The sequence below is a fragment of the Papilio machaon genome, chromosome 16, assembly GCF_912999745.1.
Source record: "Papilio machaon chromosome 16, ilPapMach1.1, whole genome shotgun sequence".
Lineage (NCBI taxonomy): Eukaryota > Metazoa > Arthropoda > Insecta > Lepidoptera > Papilionidae > Papilio > Papilio machaon.
In genome coordinates, this window is record NC_060001.1 from 2,006,677 (window position 1) to 2,032,904 (window position 26,228).

The following is a 26,228-nucleotide window of genomic DNA, read 5'->3' on the forward strand; positions in this document are numbered from 1 at the left end:
CTTTAATTTATTTTTGAGCTAAGTCTACTATATAATCCAAAACAAAATTATAAAATATACCGTGCCTCAGCGCAAAGTTCGGCCCTGCGCATTAAGTATTGACCGGTTGGCTATTGGTTCTAATCTAACTGTTGATTGTTCTTATCACAAGCTTTTCGCGTATCTGAATGCTGTTTAATACGAACAATTAACTTTTTTAAACTTTAAAAAACCTTCGTGGTCATATGGTTATTTGTGTCATAGAATTTAATAAAAAGTGAGTGTCGAGGTTAGCGCATGAGACAGACTGAGGCTAACTTGGTGCAGTACGTATCGTTCGTGCCCTACTCAATAACTTAATACTTGTTGCTTTGTTTTATTATAACATAGTTAGTAAGTTTTCAAACGCGACTATAGTAAGACGTGACGATGGCGACCAGCAGAATTGTTGTTTACGGCGGCCGCGGTGCTTTGGGTGCTGCATGTGTGAATCATTTTAAGCAAGCCAACTGTTGGGTGGCCAGCATTGATTTAAACCCGAACGAAAACGCAGATGTTAACATCACAGTTCCGAAAGACGCCTCGTGGTTGCAGCAAGAGGAGCACGTTGTTAAGGAACTCGGCACGGCTCTGCAAGGTCAGAAAGTGAATGCCGTGATATGTGTAGCCGGAGGTTGGGCCGGTGGAAACGCGGCCAAGGATTTAAGCAAGCAAGCTGATTTAATGTGGCGTCAGTCGGTATGGAGCTCTACTATTGCTGCTTCCCTTGCGGCTACATACTTGACTCCTGGAGGATTGTTAGCCTTGACTGGTGCTAAGGCTGCTTTGGAAGGTACTCCAGGTATGATTGGGTATGGGATGGCTAAGGCTGCAGTACATCAATTAACAAAGTCACTTGGTAGTAAGGATTCTGGGCTTCCAGAAAATTCCTTGGCGGTAGCTATTATGCCTGTGACATTAGATACAGAAATGAATAGGAAATGGATGCCTAAAGCTGACTTTAGCACCTGGACTCCGCTATCATTTGTAGCACAGTTATTTGATAAGTGGACTAAAGGAGAGGAGCGTCCAGCCAGTGGCAGTTTGGTAGCGCTAGTCACAAAGAATAATGTTACAGAATTAATCGTTCAGTAAACAGAACAAATAATATAATCTGTGCTGTAACAATAAATATTATTTAGTAGATCTTGCCTGTGCCACATATTGCACAATTTTATTATACATTTAATGAATATATCTATAGATGTCATTTATATAATGTTTAAAAATGTTTCACTTTAATGTGACTTATCTTTTGTGAACTATTGTGAACTTTTCATTGTAATATATACAAGGGAACAATCTCATTATTTTAAGCAGAAATATAATTTCTTGTGTTAATAAATGTTGCTTCTAAATGTGAATTGAATAAATGAGTATGTGATAAAATAAATGTTGTTAATTGCAATTTTGTTTTTCTTTTATGTTATTTTGAGATGTAGTGGCTGTTTCATTCCAACACTTTGATCAGTGTTATCTGTATGTGTAATTTTAAAGTGGTATTTTTATAATTTTGTTTACCCATCATTCTTCGAAAACTAATTGAATCTGTATTGCTTAGATCAATTTCAATTTTATTTTCTTGTAAAGTACCAAAATATAGCTAGCAGGTGTGTTTCTGACCTTTAACCAACAGAGGAAGGGAGGCACAGATACAGGATATATACCCTACCTATATGTGCCATCCTCTGTCAAATCCAGTTTTCCTTCCCATCCTTTTGTTATAAGGAAAGGGGACTAAAATTAGGTCTCTGGAATGTACACACTTTAGAACAAACGCGGTATTGCTTTCACTTCACGCCTGTTCTCTGTGTGGGCGAGGTATTTCACCAGTTAATTTGTGCAGCAAACGTTGTTGCTGGCGTCGATCACTTTTAAACTCAAATCTTTAACTTATGTATGTATTATTTCTGGAACATGTTTTAGTACCTTGGAAATACCCATAGATTTTCCGAATTGCAGAATATTAAATATATCTTAGTCATTTTCCTTAATATTTTTACTACATGTCACAGGTGGGTAATACCATAGTAATTTTTATGAATTTCCCCGTGACTTCGTTAGTTCGGATTAAAAAAAATAGTGCTTGACCTAGGCGTTCTTCCAGACTAAGTTCTACAAGGTTAATAATATAGCCGCATCAAAATCCGATCAACAGTTTTGGAGATATGTCACCACATACATACATAAAAACTTTCGCATTTATAACATTAGTAAGATTCACAGTATCAACGTATACAGGATGTGGTGTGTATTACGTAATTTTTTAAAAGTTAATGTCATAATGGCTTTAGATACAAAGTTCTTAGGTATCAAAGTATCACAGTAGGTTTCCATTGCCGAAATATTCATACAAAAACTGTCTCCCTCATTCTCTATGAAAGAAAATGAGATAACGATATTTTTTATTTCAATCTCAGTTTTTTCAACATTGATACCTTCCTTAGGTTAAAGAATGAAGCTTGTTTTTTTAACTGGTTAATCGTACTAATTATCAAGTAATATGGATGAACAGTCAACGATATAGTTTTTAAAAATCGTACGATGTTCATCGACTACTTTCACCAGCGTTCGTTTTAGAAAGTAGATCGAGAGTAGCTACTTCTTGATTTCTTTCAGTTAAAAAAAACTTGTTTCGAATGAATTTATTATTCAATTCACGAACGTACAAATTTATAAACGTAATAATGTTTGCGCTGTCAATCATCACATTAAGGGTCACTTGTTATCATTTTTGATAAACTTTTGTAAAAATTAGCTAGTTAAAGTGTAATTATAATTATGCGATATTTTAAATCACCATTAAAAATATACAGCTAGATGTTCGAATTTTATATTCAAAGATAAACCATAGGTGTAATTTTTAATATCTCAAAATAATATTTTTTGGTTGACTGAATGGTATTGAATATGTATAAAAGTAGATTTTTGAAAGCAAAAAATTAAACACAAATATTTACTTTTTAAAATTTATTAGGCGGCTACAAACTAACAATCTTATATATCAAATTACATCACGTAAAAAAACTAACTTACAACTTAAGACTAAAATCTCGTACAACTTATATAATTTACGCTGATTATACTCGTTTATGTATTTTTCCACTCATCATTTTTGGAGAACCCTTCAAGTGTGTATTTCTTTGTAAAATATGCACATTCAATAGGTTAATTCTTGTATTAAAGACAATGTCAATCGGGATTTCTTTGACTAGACTTTCTAAAGACATTTAATTTTTAACATAAAATTCATTTTTATCTTTAATGATGTATAATAAACGAATTGTACATTATACATGGTTATTTTTTAATTACCAGAAAAATCCAGGTTTACAAAATTTTTAAAATTCTTACATGTGTAATCAGTTTCTTTTTACTCGACGGTGATAAAATTAATAATAAATTAATATTTAAAAAAAAACAGGGGCATAGTACTTTTAACAAACAAAATACTATGAGTCGTTTTATTTTTATTAATAAAAATGGCTATCCAGTTGCGGGGTGAAGTGCGTATGCGGGGAATAGTTATGTAAATGGTTATCTTTGTGTGCACGCGCACATACTGATGTATTAAATGCAATCGACCAACAACTAGATTTTTGTAGGATTATTTTTTCGATTTCATTTGCATCGTTTATATTACATTTTTTTAAATATGATCAGTATCGGCAACAACCTAAACAGGTTATATGTTTTTTTCTGGTAATAACAAAATAACCAAAATACCTATAATAACAACACACTATATTACTTCTCTACGATTAGTAATTTGTAAAACTTGAATACTTTTCGATATCAGAAATTTCAAATCGTAAAAGGATTTTAATGGCATGTTTAGAAATGTAATAATAGAAAAACAAAATACCATATTTACAGCAAGATATTATTGAAGAGTATAAATTGACTTTCGAAACAATAGACAATTTGCACTTAGGATTTTTTTCATTGCTATAAAATTGTTGCAACTTAAAGCTACATCTTTCAGTAATCTATCACTTTACAATAAATTATTTAAAGGCAAGGGCCATTTAACTGGGTATTACCAGTTCTACCGATTAATTTTCCCGATGTGATTTTTTTTGATGAATTCATAAAATCGGTACAATGAGAAAAAACTCACTGACTTTTAAGTGCTAGGCTAATTGGCCCAACGGAAAAAAACACTTTAGCCAAAGCATAGCAAACTAAAAATAAAATAAATAGTTATGCTATCAAAATAATAGCCAATAATCTCCTTTTTACAGATTATCTATGGCTTTAGTCGCATTCAGCCAACGACCGCTCGCACAGTATTTTTCAATATGTCCGCGACTAATTCGGTTGTGCGAATAATTTTGTTTCCGATATGATCGATGAAAGTGATCGCTGTAGTGTAGGCTTCGTTGTTGTCAATTGGTCGATATGTGAACACCGTCGGCATCGTGTCATAACCCGCTGCCCAATCTACTGGTGTTGGCCTGAAAAAATGTAAAATTTCTGAATTAGTATCTTTTTAATTTTTCGTCATCTTATATCACCATCAGCTGTCACCAGTAGTTATTTTGAAGACAAGTTATTTTGTAAATTTCTTTGGTTTAATTAACTATTGTTTTCTTGAATATTAAAGTAATAATAAGGCAAGTATTTATGAAGGCTTCGTAAGGAATTTAAATTTGAAATTCCGATTTTAGAATTATAATATTATTTTCCAGTTGCTTCCAGTTATTACAAAAGAACAAATGTCATTCTAATACGTTAAAAACGTTAATTTCTTGCTAAGTGATAACGTAATTATTCTTAAGTAATAACACACAATGAGTTACCATTGTGTGAAACAATAAAAAGAGACGTTGCTTCAATTAAAAACTGTTAATTCATACTATTGTTATATTACAAATGACTTAAAAGTGATGGTGCTAGAATAACTTGTCGAACGTTAAAGTAGCGTTTTTTTTTCTAAATCGCTTAAGCTGTTTGGGATACAGAAAGTAACAATGGAACGAAAAATATACCATAATAATATAAAATATTTAACTTTTTTAAGTCGAGAAAAAGTAAGAACGCAATATTTAGGATCATTAATTTGGATGTAAAATAATATTCATCGTAATTTTATAGTGATAAATTATGTATAACTTGTAATTCCGAGCTGAATTTATAATATAGTTTTTTCGTAGAATGGTATTTTGATATTATTTTTTATCGTAAAGTAACCAGTATTTGGAACGATACATAATTATATATAAATGCGCGTGAGCATCATTAGACCATGATAAAATTATAGTTACGGTATCCACTTGTGTAATTCCTTGTAACTACCAAGTAAATATAACGTACCAAATGTTATGTTACCAGAGAGGTGGGTCAGAACCGAGCCAAATGGTCTATGGTATCTGTCTACCTCTCTCGAATATGAGTATGACATGGTGTGGAATGAAAAAATAAAGAAGGGACATAAAAATGTTTCTCCATCTTACTAATATTATAAATAGGTATGTTTGGATGGATGGATGGATGTTTGTTACTTCATATCTTCAAAACGCTTCAACACATCTCGATGAAATTTGGCATAGATGTAGGACATAGTTTGGAAGAAAACTTATTGCGTTTTTTTTAATTCGCGCAGACGGAGTCACGGGTGACAGTTAGTCTTCTATAACATTAAAGGTTGTGTTTAAAAGAATATTATATGTGTAGCTTATTACTTTGGTATTTTTAATATATTGTGAAGTAGTTTCCATTACCAACAGAGTTGTTTCGTCATAATAATACAAGTGATCGTATATTTCACACTAATGATGGTTAAGTCTCGGACTAGTTTTCTCGAATGTTAGATAACGTATGGAAAATTGTGATCTTAATGGTCCGGAAGTAATTATATAAGAATTAACTATGCATTAAGAACACGATAATTGTACAGATGTAGCGTTAAAAAGGAAAATAACAACATTAAATATATTTCCAGTAACATGTATTAACATGTTTAAATTAATTGTATATATCACTGTTTAATTGATGCAGCTGTCAACCTGTCCTGCATGCTTAATAATGGAATAAATACATCTTATAAATAGTCTGTACTAGCTGTCACCCTCGACTCCGTCCACGCGGAATTAAAAATAAACTTCATTAGTAGATAGTAGCCTATTTATTCTTTCAGACTATGTTCTACATCTGTGCCAAATTTTATCCAGGTCGTTGAGACGTTCTGGAGATACCTTATAACAAATATCCATCCATCCATACATACATACATACGCATTTATAATATTATAAGACGGAGAAAGATTTTTGTCTCTTGTTTTTTTTCTCTTACATCCCATTTATTATCAAATTATTGACCAAAATATGTATTAATAAAAGTGTCCAGTCAATTGTCATAGTTTAAGAAGCAAAAACATGTTTTTATGTGAATGTAACGGCAATGCGAACTCAGGATTACATCAACTTTCTCATAATACATCGCCACAAAAATTATCACATTAAACATTTGCCCTTAATTTCGTCTGTCGATTTGAAATATTGCTGCAAATCTTTGCACAACTCCTGATCAATTTTATTGTTTGTACAGATTAAATAAATGGCCACAGATAAAATCTTGGAATTCTTTTGTTTTTGTCCATACAACCGTTATACGGGCTTATTAAATTAAAGAATTCGAAACTAGATTACGCATAACGGAATTCTTGAACGAATGCCAACGTTCTAATTTTTTTATTACAGTTATTTCTTATTTTTTTTTAATTAAACAATCCGTAGAAACTTAAAAGGCTGTAGCTGGCAAAGTTGGGTAAAATTCAAATAAATATTTAATAATCATACTTTTGCCTACAGTACTCTCGTGTAATGGACTTGTCCCAAGATAATACTATATTCTCAGTTATTGATATATTATATCTATGTATTTGTGTACATATATACCTTGTTCGCATCGTAGTCGGTGAGCGGGAGATGATGGGCGGCGCAGTAGTCCTTGGGGTAGCCACAGCGGATGATGGACTACTCATCATCAACTCTCCATCATCTGCGAACCTGGAAACGAAGTAACATTCTAATAAATATCACAAGTTTATTAAATAACTACACGAAGTTTATGTCAAAATTTGTCGTCATATTGAATCGTTTCGTGTGCATGTTACAGTCTATCACTTTATTATTTTTTGTTGAAAGTTTGTTTTACAGTGGTAGACGCCAGCAATAAAATTATCTGTTGATTGACCGATGTTATACCACGACTATACAGAAGACAAGCGTGAAGTGGAACTAATTCCGCGTTTCGTCTGACGAGTGTGCGTGCCGGGTGCCTAATTTTACTCCTCTTTCTCTTCCTACCATTTTCTTATAAGGAACGGATATGAAGGGGAATTGGATTGAGGAGGGGACACATAGGAAGGGGATATATCCTTTTCTATGTACTTTTTCGTAAATACCATTGATTCTTGATCGGAAGCATAACTGCATCCATATTTTTGAAACCGAAGACTTACACAATTTTCTGAAGATTTGCAAACGCATAGTATTTATGGAGTAGACTAAGATATTTTTCCAACTATACTTGGAAAAATATCTTAGTATCAAGCTTATAATAATGATTACAGAAGAACAAAACAATTACAAGATATTCAAATTACATAAGACGCAAAAAATTATATTTTGAAACCTTGTGTGTTTAATTTATAAAATAAGTGGTGATGACTATCTCAAGATGTCGAACGTAAACACGTTATATGGTTAGGTTTTTTTTTTTATAAAAAAAAACACTTAAAAATACTACAACCAGTTCATATCAGATCCAGAGACGTTTAACGAGTAGTTAAAAGCATAACGACGATAAATCAAAAACTGTTACATTAAAATAACTCAACGGTTAACAACTAGTTATTTAATAGCGTAATCGTTAATCCATTGCACAGTGATTACACAAGTACATGTCTGAGAACAATGTGCAGTATCAAGCGTAAATGTGCGTTTCCACTAGCGTGACACTCATACACAAATGTATTGACATCACATTCATTCTCTTTGAAAAAACTGTAATAGCAATATTATATTTTTATACGCGTGTAACAGTGAAAACCTACGTTAATTATAGATTATTCTTACATTCTCTACATTGTTTGTTATTGACATATATTGTGTAGACTTATTTTTCCTTCTTTAAAGTTTAGAATGAAATTAAAAAAAGAGTAATCTCTTTGAAGTCCATTAAAATTAGGAAACTAATTTCTTAAGTCTATTACTATTACAAAAAAATCGTGTTTAATGGAAATGAACAATAATTGATATTTATTACAATGCCTCACGCGATGTTATCGCTGCGTCAGCTGATGCTATAAAAAATCTTTAATTTTATTATACTAGTTAAAATGTAAAAATTATGTAGTGTATCGAAGTCTGAAAATCACGGTTTGTGGCTGACAAAACCGGCGTTAGGGTAGTTGGGTTCGCCAAGGGCGCTTTAAAGAAATAGGCTCCACAGACGAAACTTACAGTAGACAGGACAGTACGCCATGACAGAGTTAAATTTAGGCGCATAATAATCAGAATCTTATAACTATATGCGTATAGACCAGAAGCCTTCTGGAAACTTCGATATAAAACAATAACAATACTTTATAAAACTAATTAATTGTGTGATTTAAAATATTTAAAATTGTTTTTAACAAATCTGCGCGTAAACATACGCGCAAACAACACTTTGAAAGTTTTTTTTTATAAATCAAGTTTTTTTGCGTAGTTTATAGCGATTTGGGTAATTCCATAATAAGTCTTGTAATGTTTTTATTTGCAAAATGTACTTTAATAGCTTTTAATAATAGCAATTACTTGGATTTTTGTGCTGCTGTTATATGCTCTTATTTGGGTAGCAATTAATTCTGGTATTTCTTGTGTTTTAACGAACTCGTCTTAATGAACCTGTATTTTTTGATTATATATTTAGGTATCTGTTGTCAGAATAAATAAGTTGTTATTAAAATAATTATAGATCGACAAAGTTATTTTACCCGGTGGGCATAAGTTATAATGGCTCTTCAGCTCTCCTCTGTCAATGTGAGAAAAGTTACAAGATCCTCATCGTACTGTAGCTGTCATGTCAAGTTTTTTCTTTTATGTCATTTCCTATGTTTAGGTTATAGTTCAGGTTGAGCTGAAATGTCTAAACAACTACTCTTCTCATTACAAAAAATCAGAATCGTACTTCATATGTGTTTACGCAATTTTTAAGTTCACCGTATTTTTTTACAAAACTGTTATACGTTCTACTTTTTTACCAGCTGTTCCCAATATAAGTAATAGTTTATATTTACCTGTTAAGTAGTAAAGGCCTGGTTGGTGTAGACGTGGCCGTTTTTTGCGGTTGTGGCGGCGATGGTGATATGGTTGTGGGGTTGGTTAGTGGCACCGACCGCGATGTGGAGGACGCGGTTGACAATACTGACAGCACATTAGGCTGCGGCACAGGTTGTCCTGAGGGTTCTGGTTGTGGGGAACTAGGATTGTCATCTGTAAAATAATTTGTAACAATACATTCAGTATTATCATAGTTTGTAACGAAGTAACGAAGCAAAATGTAAAAATAAAAATATATTTACATTGACACTGGCCACATGAATATAATAATTATTTAGTCGTGTCATTTATTAAGAGTGTTGTCACAGCAGTGGAATTCCACGCTAACATTAATGAGAACTTTAAAACATAAACATTGTTTAAAACATTGAACTTGACAATTGAAGGTCCGTACCATTGACGGTCAAGGCGAGAGCAATGAAATAGCAATTGAAACGACCTCGCGATGCTCAATATTTTCTTTCTGTCCTCAATTCCTTAATTGTTTCGTCACGTACACATTTCTATTTACAGACATGTAATAAAGTCCTCGGAAGTTAAGAATGCCTGCGAGGTCATGCTTTAATTAAACAGACGAATTGATCTTAACTTGACAATGGAATCTTTTCCTTCTTCCAATGTTAGGTTATGTATAAAAAGTCGATACTATATTAAATAACTATTACTGAATACTGTGCATGGAATAACAAAAAAAAGGTTTTTTTTATTCCATTTATGTCAACAATAACTTTAGTATGACAATAAATTCTTACATCCATGGTAGGTCTCATATATTTAATTTAAAACCAAACGTCATCATTAAGAAAAGGGAGAAGCTCTTATTCTACTTCTATGGGGTCACGAATGAAAAAGAAATATAAAAAAACTTACTACTTCCAGATATGGTATTAAATTGTTCGTTCGCTAAAAACACTTCGAAGTATCTTGTGAAGTCTCCAGTTGGGTCCCATCTCGAAGCCAGCTTAGCCCACTCTTCTGGATACTCGTTTTTAAGTCTTTTGATAATTTTCACTGCGGTTCTCTTCTGTCTTTCTGTGCAGCGGACACATTTCGTTCTTAATGCTTCTGGAAGTAACCCTGTTGAAGAAAAACTTTTATTATTTTTTAGGATCGAGATGTCAATGTCAATTATTAAATATGGTAAGTACTTATCATGGTTACAAGACTTATGAATAACTTATAATAAAACATCTTTTACTATAAAAACATACTTTAGTTTAATAAACGGCCAACATTAATATTATTTACGCCCGTAGACTATTTATACATTACGTCATTACCCCTTAATATATTTTGTCGTAATTTCTTTTATGTGATAGAATGAAAACTTTATAAAAATACTAGCTGTCGCCCGCGACTCCGTCCGCGCGTAGTTAAAAAAAAACTAAATGGGGGGGGGGGGTATGAAAAATAGATGTTGGCCGATTCTCAGACCTACTCAATATGCTCACAAAATTTCATGAGAATCGGTCAAGCCGTTTCGGAGGAGTTCAAGTTCGTACCCCGTGACACGAGAATTTTATATATAAGATTTGCACACTTGAAAGTAGGTTAAGGAGCCATCCATACAAAAAAAGGTACCGTACCAAGTAGAACGCTTTAAATTTCTCGTTTGATTTTAGTAATATTGTATGAAGTTATAATTATTATTGTAGTACATGTATTGACTCAAAAACAAAATTTTGAAATGTCTAATCTCAAAACTGATGGTAAAATAAGTTAGCAAATAAAAGGAAACAATAATGTGTTTTGGTTGTGCGATTTGAGTTGGGTAACTTGTAAAAACCGTCCACCTAACATGGCTTATATCATAAAATATAACCTTTTTAATGACGGGTAATTGGAAAATTAAAAAAAAATAACGGGTAATACCCTCTAGTAATAAATTTATATATTTTTTTGTATTTCTTTAACGATGGGTTTTTCGGTCTGCATAAAAAATGTGTTATTTTGAGAAGTATTACAGTTTTTAACATACATGCTAGAAGCAACATGCACATTGTATGAGTGTAGTATGTTTCGGCAGTAATAATACCAACAGTTAAAACAACATGTACGAAAATCAGATTCAGAACTCATAAAGAAATATTTAAAATTGCAACTAATACATGTCAGTTTAGAAGCCCGTAAATCATTAAAGATAAGAATTTGCCGATTATCGTAAGAGTATTTTAAATATACCTTAATTACTCAACACTGCAGTAATTCAGCTGCTCACATTACATTTTAAATTTGATTTGACCGCTTTAACCTTTTCACAGATTAAAAAACCTTTAATTAAATAAACTTAAAATAAAGTAATATCCATCAGTATATACCCTAATTAACACTGGCGTTAAAATTAATCAATCAATCATACCTGTCTAAATTAAGATTTTTTATTATTTGATTTCGCCAAAAAAATAATCTGACTAATATTATAAATGCGAATGTTTAGATGTATGGATGGATGGATCAATGGATGTTTGTTTGAAGGTATCTCCGGAAGGGCTGAACGGTTCTTGATGAAATTTGGTATAGATGTAGAACATAGTCTGGAAGAACACATAGGGTACTTAAATAGATTATTTTAATTTCGCGCGAACGGAGTCGCGGGGGAAAGCTAGTGATATAATATTGTTATTCTGTGATTGTAAATTACATTAGCATATTTTAAACATAAAATTGATATTAAAAAAACACAAGAGTGGTACATTATTATTAAATACGTAGAATGATTTTTTACTCTGTTTGTTAAAAACATCTTTAAGTAATAATAATCGCTTGGGATTTACAACTAACTTGGTCTTACAAAAAAAAAACTGTATTTAATTGATTATTACTGGTTTTTGTTCCTATGATCTTATTTTTTATTTGGATCATGAATAAAATTATCGTCTGCTTTTTATGTTAAAGACATAATAGACATACATATTTTCGATAATTCAACATCGACAAAGTAAGCAAAATATTGCAACACGATTATATTCCATATCTCGTGGGCTTATTCATGGCTAAACCAATATATTCTTTAAGTGATTAAAATGTTAATATTTCTTAACCAAAATAAGACTTCAACGTGTTAAAAACAAACAAGCTAATACATCATCTAGTCTTTATCTGTAGGTCAATAATTTAAAATGCAATCGGGTTAATGAAATTACCTTATAAGTTTTAATGTGAGTTTTGGAATAATTTAGATAGCTCAATCAGAAAAATCTTGACCTAGAAAATTCTACCATTCATATTTTTTTAATCATGTTTTATGACAGCTTTACATAGAGTAAGTAGACCACGATGACATAGAGTAGACATTTTATTGCGCATGACTATAAAATCGAGGAATTTAGTTTTGTAACAAAGGGTCTTAAAGTCTGAGGTAATCCATCCTTTTCATGCATTATATTTGACTATTTTAAACTATAACTACACATATGCATTTAGTACAAAGTTCTATAGGTAATAATTATAAGCGACAAGCCAAGGGACCGGAATATTTTTCTCGGTCATAGAGTTTTCTCGCTCCCCGAGTTTATTGCTTAATTAGATCGTTCATCGTAACCAGGCTATGATTCTAGCTTATCCAGTTCTCGCTTATTTAGTATGTATATATGGTTTCCTTTATTTTTACATTGATTGCATTTTGTTGTTACACCAGATTAAAATGTTATCAAGTATTTATATTAAGTATAAAAAACTTGTTAAAATGTCACAACGATCTTGAACTTCTGTCCTTAGCATTTATCCTTACCTATATAATTTTTTGTTATAATTCAAAGATGCTACATAAAAATAATAGGCATGCGATGAATATGTAACGAACTTACGGAAAGCTTGTGTAAAATTTGCAAACTAAAATTCATATCAATATTATACGGACTTGGAAATTTGTTGTTGTTTTAAAAGTTACTATACAAAGGTCACAATACAGAGACGTGCACGAAACGAGCTGGAGCGGCGTAGTACTTTTGTTTAATCGCCCCCGCACCGCTGTCTCATCGCCCCTTTTGTCGCTAATTTTTTGCCCACGAGCTAATCGGAAAATACATTAAAAGCTAAGCTATCTAATTTTCAAATTATTTTCGGTATTTTCAAATGACCTCTACTAATTACATAAGTAAATTTGTAATTTTTTTGTACATCTATCAGAATTAACGAAAAATTAATTACAAGCAATGTAAAAACGGTAATCAACTTAATTACAGGCTTTATATCAATTATAATAAAATCTTATAATTAAAATTTAAGACAAGATATCTACGATATTATATTTGAATAGCGGTATGTTTCATGTTTGCAACTTTATACGAGTACTTAATTTTTGTCTCTGTTTTGTCAAAGAGAAAGAAAGGAATTTTAATATGTACTAGCTTCTACCCGCGACTTCGTCCGCGCGGAATAAAAAAAATGCACACAAGATAAAAAAGTTCCTATGTCCGTCTCCTAGTTCTAAGCTACCTCCCCATCAATTTTCAGCTAAATCAGTTCGACCGATTTTGAGTTATAAATAGTGTAACTAACACGACTTTCTTTTATATATATAGATTAATACAAATCACAGCAGTGGAGTTCTGAAGTAAGTTCGATTAGGATGATCTTTAACCACAAACACTGACAAACAATTTTGTAAAACTTTGCCTGTTATTGTTTTCTACCCCAGCTTTGCAATCTTTTTTTTTTTTTTTTATAATCATTTTTGTCTACTATAATTTTTCACATTTTATACAAAACAAAAAGAAAATAAGATTTAGTATACACTAATGTAAACTTATTTCTACAAAAATATTTCATATAAAATGAGATAACGTCATAGTAATCCCCCCATAATTACTTTTTACTCGCAAATAGCTATCGTATGAAGAAATGATTTAATTTATGACAGTCCCATCAATCATACAGACGCGTTGTCAGACATGCGCAAAAACTAGTCTAGAATGCATCTGCAAACCAAGCCAGACGAAACATACCTATACATGTGTGAATGATCATATAAAATGTTATTTTCACTCATATTATTCATAAAAAAAACTGAGAAGTGCGAAGAGCAAATAAGGAGAAATAAATAAAAGACACTCGTATACCAAAGATGCGAAAGCGAGAGAGAGATCTCATTGGCAAGGTCTTACATCTCTTTCATTTATTCAATGTTACGGGAGGAATGAACTATCCATAATATTTACTACTTTATTTAATTAGATTGCAAAAAAGTATTACATAGTTTATCTTACTAATATTATAATTGCGAATGTTTGGATGGATGTTTGTTTGAAGGTATCACCAGAACGGCTCAACGGATCTCGATGTATATCATAGTCTGGAAAAACACATAGACTATTTATTAAATTTTTTTTAAAATTCCGCGCGGATGGAGTCGCGGGCGACAGCTAGTTTTAAATATTACATATTTTTTCATTTCAATACTTCTATCAATGTCAAGTTAAGTAGTTTATTTAAATGAAATCGTTTTAATATTATTATGTGCCACAATATAATGGTTCTAAGCCACAATGCACGTTTTTTAATCTCTGTGATTATGCAAAGTGAGCGATATTTTTACAGCAGATGCGTAACCTCAGTTTATTGTTATTCTTGTGATGAGTTTTTATACACGAGACGAATTATAACAATTTCCGTACACCGACAACAAAGGACTGTTTTGTTAAACTAATGCTTTAATTTCATTTGTACAAAAAATCTTAAAAGGCTAAAATACACTATCATGTTTTTCGGTACCATATTTAATTAAGGAAGACGACTATAAACAATTCTAAAACATTAAACATCATCATCAGCTTGAGATCGTTCTCTGAACGTATGCTTCCCCCATCGATTGACACAATACCCGGTCGTGTGCTCGCATCCAGCGCACTCCCTCAACCTTGAAAAGGTCATTGGTCCATCTTGCGGGAGGCCTACCAACGCTGCATCGACCTGTCCGCGGCCGCCATTCCAGGACTTTTCACAACGGCAAGGTATCGGTAAAAATTGTAATTTATCATATCTGATTTTGCGGCTTGATTCAACTTTCTATAAGACTTTAGATAAATATTTAAAGTAATCAATAAACTTCTTTTAAAAAAATAAATAAGTAAATCTTTCCGGGTATCGATCCTTTGAAATCCTAAGGCAGTAAATGTTTCACACAATGAATCACCTTGTTCGTTGTAAATACATATCATTGCTACTCCTAATGAATAATAAATAGGTTTTACTATTCGTTTCAAAATATATATTATAAAAATAAAATAGAATATAATTAACAAATATGTGTCAATTAAAAACTTAAACTTTTACGAAGGTTTTTCACACCCTAAAAACCTGAAAACCAGAAAGAAAAAACAGAAATAGCCAAATGTGTTCTGCAGGTGTTTCGGCTGTGGGTTTCCACTATTATCATAGAGTTATGAATTTCAAATAATAAATAATGATTTTGTTCAAAAAAGGAGCTTTTATTATGTTCTTGTTAATTAAAAGAATTAAAATTTTCAAGGCGATTCAAACTCGATGATGTTGTGTCGTGTGATGTTGTGTGTTTAAATGCGAAGTTCCTATATTCAACTTCCAGCTCCATAATCAGATCAGCACCATGTCCTCATAATATTATAATGTCATGCAAATAAGAGTATATGAAAAATTTCAGCACAATTAATAACCAGGAAGTGATTCAAATTTAATTTGCAAGATTTGATGACAAACATCGGGACAGGTGGAAGTGAATAAAAGCTTTTAAAATGTATTGTCTATGCGACAGACATATTCGTAAATAAGTCGGTCATAAATCATTAATTTAATAATCATTTCTATACTTTTATTTTTGACTTCTATGTCATGGAAAAAAAACACATTTTAAAAAAGTTTAAAATGAATGATTTAATTTTTGACGATTGAATTTTTTTACAATTTAATGTTCGTAAGAAACGGGATTCTTACCACGATTAGGCTGTTTGAGCTCCCGATATTTCGGCACAGTTGCATGCGCCATGTTCACGGGTTGACATCAAACAGCCTAATCGTGGTAAGAATCCCGTTTCTTACGAACATTATATTAGTAAAAACCACGAAAGTTTGAAGTTTTTTACAAATGTTTTTCTTAGGTAACTGACCTTGTAACTTACAATAAAGTACATGTAACTTTTATGATCAAGCTAAATATGACAATTGATCACGGACTTACGTGTCACAAAGCATTTCTTGATGTAATTTACAAACGTAATCGACAATTTGCATAGTTTTTGAAATCGTTGTTGGCGATAATTGTGATACTAACATCTAATAATAAAATATTACGCACGAAATCTCCATTTATGAGCTTAATTTCTATTGCGTCATGTTGTTAACCAGTGTCTCTTAATTAAATGCCTACTTTTTTATTGCACAAAGTGACAAAGTAAACATCTACTTTCGCTATAGCAACAAAATGGCCGCTGCCGATTTACAATCTGCAATTAGTTAAAATTTATTTTATTTATTTATCAACTCTTATTGTTATTATTAAATATACAAAGACATGAATTATAAAGTAAACTAAGGTTGTTTATGCTTTACCTATCGTTAGAAAGGGGAGTGGACTTACAGGAAGAGTATATTACAAATACACATTGCATATATACCCAACGCCAAATCCACCACTGTTCGAATTACTACAGAAGACTGTGTATTTTACTTTGATTGTGTGGATTCTTAACAGAATGGATCAATTGCGCTTGCGTTCACAGTCAAGGCTGTATGACACAATAGCAGCTTTGTTTATTGTCCCGTTGTCCTGTGATTAAATAAATTGGATGTCAGTGGTTCAGTTATTAGATTCAATATTACTTCTTAATGTATTTCAGCTCAATTCTGAGCTTTATTTATTGTATATATGTAAGTAAAAAAAATAACTTACAAAAAGTTGACAATAACCTTTTGGGTTTCAATTCACAGAATCGCCGTTTCCTTTCACTTGAAGCATTTCTCGACAAAAACAAATATCACAAACGTTATAAAGTTACGTTAAAAAGTAATTTAAAGTGTTTTTAGTTTAAATTATACAAATTAATGTTTAATGTACATTCAAATTATAACAATTTAAATTATTGTATTATTATTTTATTTAATTAGTCATATATAAAGATATAAAACCTTTTAAACTTATACTGTACTGACATCTTAAATAATCTTGTAATTATTCGTACCTACATATTTTTCATACGTCCCGAAATCCAATCTTAATGGTATAGTGCTATACAAACTTTATGATTTCTTAATATTTAGAAGAAGTCGATGCGCAAAACACAATTATTCGAAATTAATCGAACAGAAATTTTAAATAATTTATGTATTGTAATGTATGTTACATTAGAAGATTGAATTACTAACATTTATGAATAACACTTTGTTTTCATTGCTTTTTGCGATTGCAGGAAGTTATGCATGTTACATTAATGAAGGTTTGCTTTGTCGTACTACCGCAAGGTGAGTAGCTGTCTTGGATTCATCGGATCTTTATTAGAATATGAAGTATACTGATGGATCAATTATTCCGGAAACAGTTCAAAGTAATTTAGTTGTTTTTTGTACACTGGGGATAGTTGATTTGACTCCAAGTAGTTACTTAATCTTAATTCTTAAATTACACAAAATTTAAAGAGAATGTACTAGATGTAAAACATAGAGATGTCTTATTGAATGAAAACATATTACGTCGCTTCTACGAGTATATTGTAAAGTAATAATTACAATTTGAGCAAAAACAAAACGTGAATTAGCTCGAAGCTCTTTATTAAATTATTAATGTTAAAGCATTTTAAATTAGCCAGCGATTACATTACCTTCTAGAACATTCAGTGTATTATATCAATACCAGGTATTGCCGCGGTTTCGCGTGCTTTACATTAATATTTGGCTTAAAAGATACTTTGGAATGATCGCTTATTTAAGGTAAATTCGCATAAATTTTATGAGCAACCGATAAAAGACACAATTTAGCATTAAAATACACAAACATTAATTACATTAGTTATGGTTTTATTAAACTTGCAAAACGGCAACGACCTTTACGTTATTATCGTCAGACAAAGTTGTTATTTAGATACAATATTTGAAGTCCAGTTACATTCCATCCAGATTTGCATACATATAAATCTTACTAATATTATAAATGCGAAAGTTTATATGGATTGATGTCTGTCAGAAGGTATTTCCGACATCATTCAACAGATCTTAATAATAAAATATATCTTAATAATAATAAAAATACAAAGTTTTTTTATTGCGCGCCGGCGGAGTTACGCGTGAAAGTTAATAATTAATTGGTAGGGTATAAATCAGAATGTATAAATTTAAAAAATGATTTAAAAATTGCTTATGCACAGTTACAGGCCCCTAATTTAATATAACCTTAAATAAATACAATCATTATAATGAATAGTTATATTGAATCTAAACTTTTTCGTTGTCAATGTCTCGCACCTAGCGATCACTTAACACCAGATGACATGCTCGTTTGTTGCCTTCTGATTAAAAAAAATAATTCGTATATCGTTCGTACATACAAAAAGCTCATCCTTTTCTCATGAACCAGATGGCGTTGTTGCTGATTGTACGTGTGATATGCTCGTGGAACTCGCGAATGAACGTCGTCTTTGTAATGATAATCTTTATTATGTTACTCTACAGTCTACAGAATTCAGTTTTTGACACAGTTCATGGCCAGCTTTAAAAATCAAGGACAAAATGAGAGACGTATATAACTTACGAATATTGCGTTTTTTGAAATATTGAAGGAAAGAAAAAGCGTTCATTACTACACAAAGAACATAAAACACACACAAGGCACAAACTTGAGAGAGTTATATGTTCCATTTCGAATATACATTATAGTTAATGTAAGAGATTGTGGACTATATTTCATCATATAAAACAAAAATAATTTCTAGAAATTTTAAGGCAAACTGATAAAACGAAATACAACAATACATCTGTGTAAAAATAATACTTTTTAACGGAGTTTTTCCGACCTTAAAAATTTAAATTAATAATTTATTCCAATAAAACGTCATAGTTATAAAATAAACGATCAATATAAGAGTTTGTTATGATATTGACGGTGACAAAGCCATACTATACGCGTTCCTCACATAAGTGGTTAATCGCATGTTCATACCGAAGCATGACCAATAACATTATGCAAGCATGTTCGCCTCTAACTTATTTAAGTTTCCGTAAGTTTTGTTATCTTGTTCTATGTTTTGTTACGTCAATTCTATTAGTTTAGTTTCCTAGTGACGGAGAACGTTCCCGAACGAACCCAAAACATTGTCTAAAGCAGCAAAAGTAGGATGTGTGGATTAGGACCGTTTTATTTTGTCGCTTTTTAATCCATCCGTGGTGGAATCCAAATGGAAATAGATTAAGAAAGCAAGCCGAAATATTTTGATAGCAATAAAATCATATTTTCTGACCCTATTTAAAATCTTATGCAAGACACACTAAATTACTAAGCGTTGCATTGTGTAGGGCTCAATATTATCAATCCCGTTGTGCAGGGATCAGCACTGAACGCGAGTAGAATGCGTAATGCCGCGACCTTGCTAACTGTGTCGTGCAACGGTCCGACGGTACGCAGTATAAACTTCTAGACTTTGACTTTAAAGAAACAGGACCTGTCAAGCTCGCGCGTTCCCCTCTGCATGTAAAGCAGACAGGCAGCTCTTTGCCTTGTCCATATCTCTATAGTTAAAGCTGCTAGCAATATAAATAAAACATGATTTTTGCTAACCACAATTATTGGAGTTGTAGGTGACAGGATGTGACGTAATGTTTGCGCAATTTCTCTACTTTCTTTATTTGCTTGTTTAAATTGTGAATGTGCGAATTCCTATGTAAGCTTTTTAAGTAAGTTAAGATGACGTTATGCAAAATTTGTGCGTATTCCCTTATTGTGGTGGGACGTGTTTAAAATTTTGGATACTGAGTGGTATAAATTAAATACTCGAATGTGATAACCTCTGGGAGCATACATATTATATTAATTTCTTTATCAAATATTTTACACTAATAAATAATCATAAACGTGCATTTTAGCTCTTAATTTTTGCGGCAGAGTTCGACGTCCTTAGGGCCTTTGCTGGCAATAAAATGTTACACCTTTCTCTTCGCGGTACCATACGAAGTCTGAAAGCATTTAATGACTGTGTTTGCAGTTCTTAACTAATGAATACGGTGTTTTTGTCATCACATGGATTCAGTAGTACAAAAAACAATATCAAGTCTTGCTAACGCTGACTTAGAACTGAATATCGCTTTAATAATAAACGTCCTTTCTTCATGTCACCTTATAACAAAAAACTTTGTAAAACGTGTCCATATTATTTCTATGCAAATTCAAATTAATACGTCTATCTAAATAGGCCGATATCTCAAATAGCGTTAACCCACACATACAAGATTTGCAAAACAATAAAATAACCTTTGTTTCGACTGGCTATTTAGATAGATGACAATATTTGATACAATTGTTTGGTGAGCGGAAGCCTACGGAGAGAATCAATTCTTACTAATATTATAAATGCGGATGTTCAGATGAATGGATTGATGGATGTTTGTCCTTCTGTTCAGGTATCTTCCAAACGGCTCAACGGATCTCAATGAAATTTGGCATAGATGTAGAGCATAGTCTGGAAAACACGTAAGCTACTAATTCAGCCCTTTTTATTCCGCGCTGACGGAGTCAATTTAATTTTTTTTCGGCCTATGAAATTGCATTCCGTTATAAGATTTACAATTTTAATACATGTAACTTTCGTTACGAAACCTCTCACCAATGAATATTCGTGCTTATGTAATGTAAAGTATTCCGGAAGCTATCTTGAAACGTATACGCTTTTTGTTGATATAAAATTTATAAAAAAAAAATTAAAACTAGGTAACCCTGGCCAGTAATATTTCAATAATTCAGTTCCGACATTTAATTTCAAACATTTTTTATGTAATGTACTTATTTTCACAACTGACATCAACATAACGGGTTACGATACAAATGGAGTGGAACTGTAATAAAAAATAGTATAAACAACCTTATAACATAAACATCAATCCATTCATCCATCTAAACATTCGCATTTATAATATTAGTAAGAAGAAAGATTTATATATTCATAAAAGAAATTAACTAAAAAGTAGTGACTTTTAATCATCATCATCAGCTCACTATAAGTCCCCACCGAGGGGCTCGGGGCCTACCCCAAGTTAGAGGTGACTATGACTTTTAATAGTGTTAATAAAACAACAACAGCATAACTCACGCCTGTAACCCAGAGTGGTAGGCAGAGACTACGGACATCCATTTGGCGCGGTTCTGACACACCTCTCTAGCTTCTACATTCATACATCGTGTCAATAATTCGCATAAATTATATTTGACAGTTCCAATAAAACTTTTTGTATGTGTACGTATGTCCAATTTATTACGTCTTTCTATTTAACTTACTAGAGTAACATGTATAAACATTCAACAAATGATAATTTTGAAAATGATTTCCTACGCCTGCGCGCATTCCTATAATCTGTTCTTGCCTGTTCCTCTAACTGTAGGTTTCCAAGGTCTGTACATATATTATTCTCCATCTCATTGTCTTTAAAAAAAAAACAGAAATATTACCTCCGTGTTATACGTTATTAAAAATACACACAGTACAGTTCTTAATTGCCTAATTAAATTTGTTTTTTTTCTGTCTGAATTATTCATTAACCTTTTTTTTATATTTTTCATAAATCATCTCTATTCAAAAAAATATAATTTTATGTTATTCTTTATAAAAAATAACCTTTAAGTTGTAGTTTTACGGTAGTTAAATTGTTTTTTTGTTATTTAATTTTAATTAGTATTTTAATATAATTACGTTTAATAATTTTAAAGTATATACTTTTTTGCTTTTGTTTATTAGGACCAACGTACTTAATAATTCAAGGGATAAAAATTTACACTACTAGCTAATAAATTCAACAAAGTCATTCATGGTGCTTGCATTTGTTCCTTGAAATCTCTTTACAACTTAATATTTGATTTCCCATAGTTCAATGAATCCCAGAGTTCAGTTAATTAAGATAGAATAAAAAATATGTCGAGTTATAAATGAAGATAAAAAGAAACGGAGACATTATCCTACTAAATAGAGTATGAATACAAATGGATTTAACCTTTAAACTAGTTGAAAACAAGTTCGGTTGCATTTTTATTTGCAAATTTGAAAGTTGTAGTATGATTTTATCATATTACGCATAATATCATTCTTTAAAACGTATAATTTAAGAGGTAAATCATATGTGTAAACTTACTTTTCAAAGCTTTTCCTTCAGGTGTGCACCGTTGAGAATTAATTAAACAGTCCACATAGTTCCTCACTAATCTCTTGCTATTAAACAACGCATCCACATCCAAGTAATCATATCTTGCATCGTATTTAGGCATGTTCATCATTGTGTTTATATCTTGTCCATAGACAACGTTGCAAGCACCAACAAATACAACCAGCGCGAAAAACATTTTGACACTTGAAGAAGAAACAATTCGAAATTCAAATTCACATAATATTGGCGCGAATTTTTCCCGCGGAAAAATGGCGGCGACCGTCCGCGCGGCTTGGCGTTGCGTGTTGTTATAACGCGCGCGGGAGCCGGTATCTTTACAAAGTACACGTATGACGCTTTCTCGCCGTCCAGTACCACGTCAAAAATAAGTTCTCTTTCAAGGTTTAATCTAATAAATAAAAGCTGTATATATCTCTATAATCTCTTTAAAAATAAATGTCACTGAATAATTAGCTTTCAGATAACCTTGCAAGATTAAGTTAATTTTAATTAACTTTAATAAGTACACTAAAATAAAAATCTGTTTTTTAAGGTCGGAAATTTTGCGCATAGTATTGCGGGAACCAGTTATTACTAGATTCACTTCCTTTATATATTTTTTTATATCATAAATATTTTTTGTTTCAACTTTTATTACTCATGTGCAATAAAACACATTTGCACAAGTGTATACACCACTTATACAGGATAAATTATATTTTTATAAAATATTATTAAATAGACAAAAAAAAACATTTAAAATATTCACATGTAATATTAAAAAGTAGCACTTCGCCGTTTGACTAAAAGACATGTAACAATTTATTCCGTAATTATTTCCGATTTTATTTTCCTTCCGTTTGCCATACTCGTGTTTTCTTATTAAAAAAAATACAGTCAAGCAAACAAGATATTATTCACCATTAAATTAGTACTTAGATGTTAGGATCTGTTGCATAGGTACTAAGGTGAGCAATGCTCCAAATGGTAATCTATATCCTCTGGGTTAGAAACGTAAATCTTTTTCGTCTGTCTTATTAGATCGTATTGTTTTCATGTTACAAAATTCATATGTACATTATGTATGTCGACGACCTCAATGTTCACCAACTTGAAAGTTGTCGCCGAACATTTAGGAGGAAGTAGTATGTTCGTGCTCAAATAACTCAGTACTGTTATTTATGACTTTAAATTTTATCGCCAAAATAATATTTTTCGACGTTCCAACGACACAAAATCCGTGAAATATATAAGGCTACCCGATAGTATTATAATGCGACCAAGTTATTTGGCCCGATGAGAGAGGTGTTGTGATCTTGTGATCACGGTTCTATAAGAAAATATGTACATTATATATAAAATATAACACTTAAGACATGACAAGATAGATACACTCCGACAAGGATCTTGAGGTAGTTTTTTGACATTTAAAGAGCGGCGATAATGTGCTATTGTAACTTAGTTTAATTTAAGACTATCGGGTCACATAAGTTTGTTGGACAATACACTCGAACCTACATCCGATATGTCATGCCAACCATTTATAAAACTGTTAACTACCGGAACGTCGGATTACCGGAACACTTCACGATGCAGATAAAACTTCCCTTAACTCTAAAATATAAGTGTTTATTGGAAACACGTTCTTTTTATTGTATCAAAAATATTTTTTCCTTCTATAAGTCGTAAAACTTCGAATGATATAATCACCACTGGGCTGAAGTACTAATAAACTATGGTCTATGTAGTGGTCTTATTAAAGTGTAAGTGCTACACTCAGAGACATTACTCGGTCTTTAAGGGAGTTGAATCAATTTCTTTCATTCAATATACCCTAAGGGAGAATTAAATTTAGCTACTACTAGTACTACTACTACTACTACTAGCCTACTATGTTACTCGGTTGTATAAAGTAGTCTAATGAAAAAAAAAAGAAATTGTTCCTCTTTATAATATTTTTATAGATAACTAGCTTTTACCCGCGACTCCGTTCGCGCGGTATAAAAAATATCAAACGGGGTAAAAATTCTATGTCCGTTTCCTGGTTCTAAGCTACCTGCCCACCAATTTTCAGTCAAATCGATTCAGCCGTTCTTGAGTTATAAATAGTGTACCTAACACGACTTTCTTTTATATATATAGATATATATAAGTATAGACGATGCCGACCATCCATAGGGATAAGGGCAGGTTGATGATGATTAGTATAGAGATTATTTAGAAGTACATAGATAACACAATCTGAATACAACAATATGAGTTTTTAAATGATTGAACAACTACAAAGATTGTATTAAGAGTTTACAATCATGATGAATTTTAGATATTTGTATTTTATATTTAAACAAGATAGCTAAAACGTTTATCGTATAACCAATAAATAAACATCATTATAAAGTATATATTATTAACATTTATAATAATTGATAACCCTTCCACAACACATTAATTTAGATAACCATAAATATCAAAATAAACGATTTGATTCTTAATATTATATTATCTGTGCAATGTTCACGTCATCTTATTTGTCTTTGACATTACAATAATACTTAAATTGATACTTTGAAATTGAAATTTTGTTTTTAAACATTTAAATTTAATCTTACATATTTGTGGAGTATTTTAAATATTTATTGAACTTCTAGTAAATGTTAAGTTTAAATTCCATTGCTAAATAAAAAGGTACCTATTTACGAACGCAGTCATTGTTTCTGGTTAGCCATTCGGAACAAGATGGCGGGTAGCTCTTACATACATTATGGGTGTGTTCCGATATGCACTGCGACCACTGTAGAGTGTGACGTCAATTCAGTATACTGTGAAGCCGTTCCTTTATAGCCAGTTATCCTGGTTACGATTTAAAACGGAACGCAATCTCGTATACTGTCAGCCGCATTTTTTGACGCAACATTCAAATGAGTGTATTTAAGTTTTCTAGTACATAAAAAAAAACTGTTTTTGAGTACTGTCAAATTAAAAATATTTTAATTAATATTAATTATAAATTGAATTTATAATTTAATAAAAATAAGTACTTTTTCATAAAAAAAAACAATCTCAAACAAAATGCACTCAAAAGTAACCTAAAAAAACCAATTTCAAACAAAATGCACTCAAAAGTAACCTAAAAAAACCAATTCAAAACAAAATGCACTCAAAAGTAACATAAAAAAACAACTTTAAACAAAATGCATTCAAAAGTACCATAAAAAACAATCTCAAACAAAATGCACTAAAAAGAAACAAAATAATGACATGAAAACTTCTTTCTTTCTTTCTTCTCTCTTTCAAAAACCCTCTAAACTCTAAAGAAAGTTCTCTTCTTTCTTGTAACATGTCTATATTGTATAATTATTGTTATTTCGCAGTCGGTGTCGGCCGAAGTAAATATAATATTATACATTTTATATTTGAGATGTATGAGACATACTTACGTTTATGTCCCTACTTAGGCCGAAACCGACTCCAAAATAACAATAATTATACAATATAGACATGTTACAAGAAAGAAGAGAACTTTCTTTAGAGTTTAGAGGGTTTTTGAAAGAGAGAAGAAAGAAAGAAAGAAG

General features: G+C 31.5%; 2 protein-coding genes across 2 annotated transcripts; one reads left to right on the top strand and one right to left on the bottom strand.

Annotated features, from left to right (window-relative positions):
* The first annotated feature begins 88 nt into the window (after positions 1 to 88).
* Positions 89 to 1,223, top strand: LOC106715781 (dihydropteridine reductase). Its single transcript, XM_014509134.2, has one exon. The coding sequence runs from the start codon at positions 409 to 411 to the stop codon at positions 1,111 to 1,113; it is 705 nt and encodes a 234-aa protein (XP_014364620.2). The 5' UTR covers positions 89 to 408; the 3' UTR covers positions 1,114 to 1,223.
* Positions 1,224 to 3,888: 2,665 nt separating this feature from the next.
* Positions 3,889 to 22,971, bottom strand: LOC106715771. The gene is made up of 5 exons (XM_014509121.2): positions 22,645 to 22,971; positions 10,219 to 10,425; positions 9,306 to 9,501; positions 6,919 to 7,029; positions 3,889 to 4,475 (listed from the first exon to the last, which is right to left on the bottom strand). The coding sequence occupies exons 1-5, from the start codon at positions 22,850 to 22,852 to the stop codon at positions 4,286 to 4,288; spliced, it is 912 nt and encodes a 303-aa protein (XP_014364607.2). The 5' UTR covers positions 22,853 to 22,971; the 3' UTR covers positions 3,889 to 4,285.
* Between the last annotated feature and the right edge of the window lie 3,257 nt (positions 22,972 to 26,228).